At 52.7% G+C, this 2,500-nt stretch overlaps 1 protein-coding gene across 1 annotated transcript in view; it reads right to left on the bottom strand.

The window, feature by feature from the left end:
• Nucleotides 1-2,306, bottom strand: part of EMWEY_00019190 (hypothetical protein, conserved) — a gene marked incomplete at both ends in the record, with an annotated part of 9,806 nt that extends 7,500 nt beyond the window's left edge. Inside the window, one exon of the mRNA XM_013477711.1 lies at nt 1-2,306. This exon is cut by the window's left edge and continues 2,485 nt beyond it. Within this exon, the coding sequence (XP_013333165.1) occupies nt 1-2,306 (2,306 nt within the window).
• Nucleotides 2,307-2,500: the final 194 nt, after the last annotated feature.

Below are 2,500 nucleotides of genomic sequence, written 5' to 3' on the forward strand. Positions count from 1 at the left end.
GATGCTGCATGTCTTGCTGCTGCAGCAAATAAGAAATATCTGCTGCTGCTCTCCTCCCTATCAGGACTCTGCTGCTGCCCCACAGATCCATCCCCATATAAGCTGCTGCTGCTGCTGCTGCTGCTGCTGCTGCAGCTGCTGTATCTAATATAGCGGCTGCTGCTCATGCTGCAGTTCTTGCTGCTGCACATTCTAAATCTCCTTGTGCTGCTTCTGCCTCTTCTTCTGCCAAAGCACCTGCTGCTGCACCTGCTGCTGCTGCTGCTGCTGCTGCTGCTGCTGCTGCTGCTGCAGCAAGAAGGAGGAGGAGCAGCAGAAAGATCATCTTCTGTTCTTATATATACCTTAGATCCATACCTATCTAATTCATAGTCAGGTGTCTCCATCTCTGCTTCTGCTTCCTCTAGAGACACAGGAGTTGGGTCCCTCTTGCTGCTGCTGCTGCTGCTGCTGCTGCTGCTGATGCTGATGCTGGTTGGGGTGGGGATGCTGCTGCTGCTGCTCTTCATGCTGCTGCTGCTCATACGCTTTGCTGCAGCAACAGGAGGAGACAAATATGTGCTGCTGTGCCATGAAGAACGAACACCATGAGGAGACACAAAAGGAGACACCTGTGTCTTCTTTATGTTGCTGCTGCTGCTGCTGCTGCTGCTGCTGCTGCTTTTGTTAGTTGCTGCTACATCCCCACAATTTCTTAACTGACGTAGTCGGCTAGATACCGAGTCTGCTGCTGCTGCTGCTGCTGCTGCTGCTGCTGGTGCTGCTGCATTTGCTGCATTTGCTGCTGCTGGCGACCCATCACCGCTTATAACACCACCTAACTGATCCCCACCTCCTGCTTCTGCTGCTCCTGCAGCAGCAGCAGCAGCAGCAGCAGCTGCTGCTGCTGCTGCTGCTGCTGTATTAATACCCTTAGGTATACCTTCCTCATTAATAATACGTTTATCTGTAGGTAATAAGATACCATGAGGGACAGCCCCTTGCTGCAGAGGAGACAGTTGTATCCCTTGTGCTCTTGCTGCTGCTGCTGCTGCTCTTGCTTCTGCAGCAAATGCTGCTCTTTCTGCAGCAGCAGCAGCAGCAGCAGCTTCTGCTGCTGCTTCTGCTGTACGGTCAAAGTATCTTGCTGCAACATCATCGTCTCCATCATCATATAACTCCGAAGGAAAGGAGACCTTTTTGCTGCTGCTGCTGCTGCTGCTGCTGCTGCTGCTGCTGGTCTTGCTGCGCCTCATGCTGCTAAGTAAGCTGCTGTCTGTATCTGTCTCCTTGCGGCTCCTGCTTGTTGTTGCTGCTGTCTCTGTGTCTCCTTGCTGCTCCTCATCTGTTGTGTTATAACCAGCAGCAGCAGCAGCAGGTCTCCTCCATCTAGTTCCTCTACCTGCTGCTGCTCGTCCTGCTGCTCTGCTGCTGCTGCTGCTGCTGCTGCGCCTACGAAGAGGCAGCAAGTCAGCTAATTCCTTAACAAGATTATTTACTTCTTCTTCTTTTGCTGCAGCAGCAGAAAGAGACCAATGGTTAAATAGGAGCTCGAATTCTGCTGGGGGGCCATCTGCTGCTGCTGCTGCTGTGCTGCTGCTGCCTTTTGCTGCTGCTGCAGCAGCTGCAGCAGCAGCAGCACGCTCTGCACGAAGCTTCATTCTTTGTACATGTTCCTTAAGAGCAGCAGAAGGATTAACAAGAGTTACCTCGCGGTGTCTCCCTTGCTGCTGCTGCTGCTGCTGCTGCTGCTGCTGCTGCTGCTGCTGCTGTTGCTGGGGGTCATGCTGCTCGTCATGCTGCTGCTGCTGTCTCCTTTGCTGCCAACGTCTTCTTGCTGCCTCGAAGGCAGCAACAGAGGAGACAGAAGAGACAGAAGAGACAGAGGAGACAGAGGAGACACCTGAGGATATAGAGGAGACAGATCCTCTATAGGGACGATTGTCTCCTCTTTTCTTACGATCCCCTCGTGCTGCTGCTGCTGCTGCTGCTGCTGCTGTTGGTGGTGCTGCTGTTGCTGCTGCTGGAGTGTGACGCTTGGTCATACTGCTGCTGCTGCTGCTGCTACTGCTGCTGCTGCTGCTGCTGCTCAGACTCTCCGCGTCCTTACACCGCGACAATCTTGTCCCTTGTCTAAGACGAGCAGCATAAGGGTGTCTCCCTTTTACCTTCTGCTGCTGCTGCTGCTGCTGCTGTTGCTGCTGCTGCTGCCGCCGCCGCATGTCCTTCCCCAATAGGGGATTATAATGCCAGTCACCATACGGACTATTTAAATCTGCTGCTGCTGCTGCTGCTGCTGCTGCTGCTGCTGGGTCAAGGGAATCCATCAGCTCTCGTCGTTCCTGCTGCAGCAAGGAAACAGCAACAAGCAGACAGCAGCAAACAAATAGAGACACAAGGAGACACATAAAAGGAGACAAAAAAGACGCATAAAAGGAGGAGACAGCAAAAGGAGACAAAAAAAGGAGACAAAAAAAGGAGACAGCAAAAGGAGACAAAAAAGGAGACAAAAAAAGGAGAC

This window comes from Eimeria maxima, genomic scaffold (genome assembly GCF_000499605.1).
Source record: "Eimeria maxima Weybridge genomic scaffold, Emw_scaff168, whole genome shotgun sequence".
Taxonomy (NCBI): domain Eukaryota; phylum Apicomplexa; class Conoidasida; order Eucoccidiorida; family Eimeriidae; genus Eimeria; species Eimeria maxima.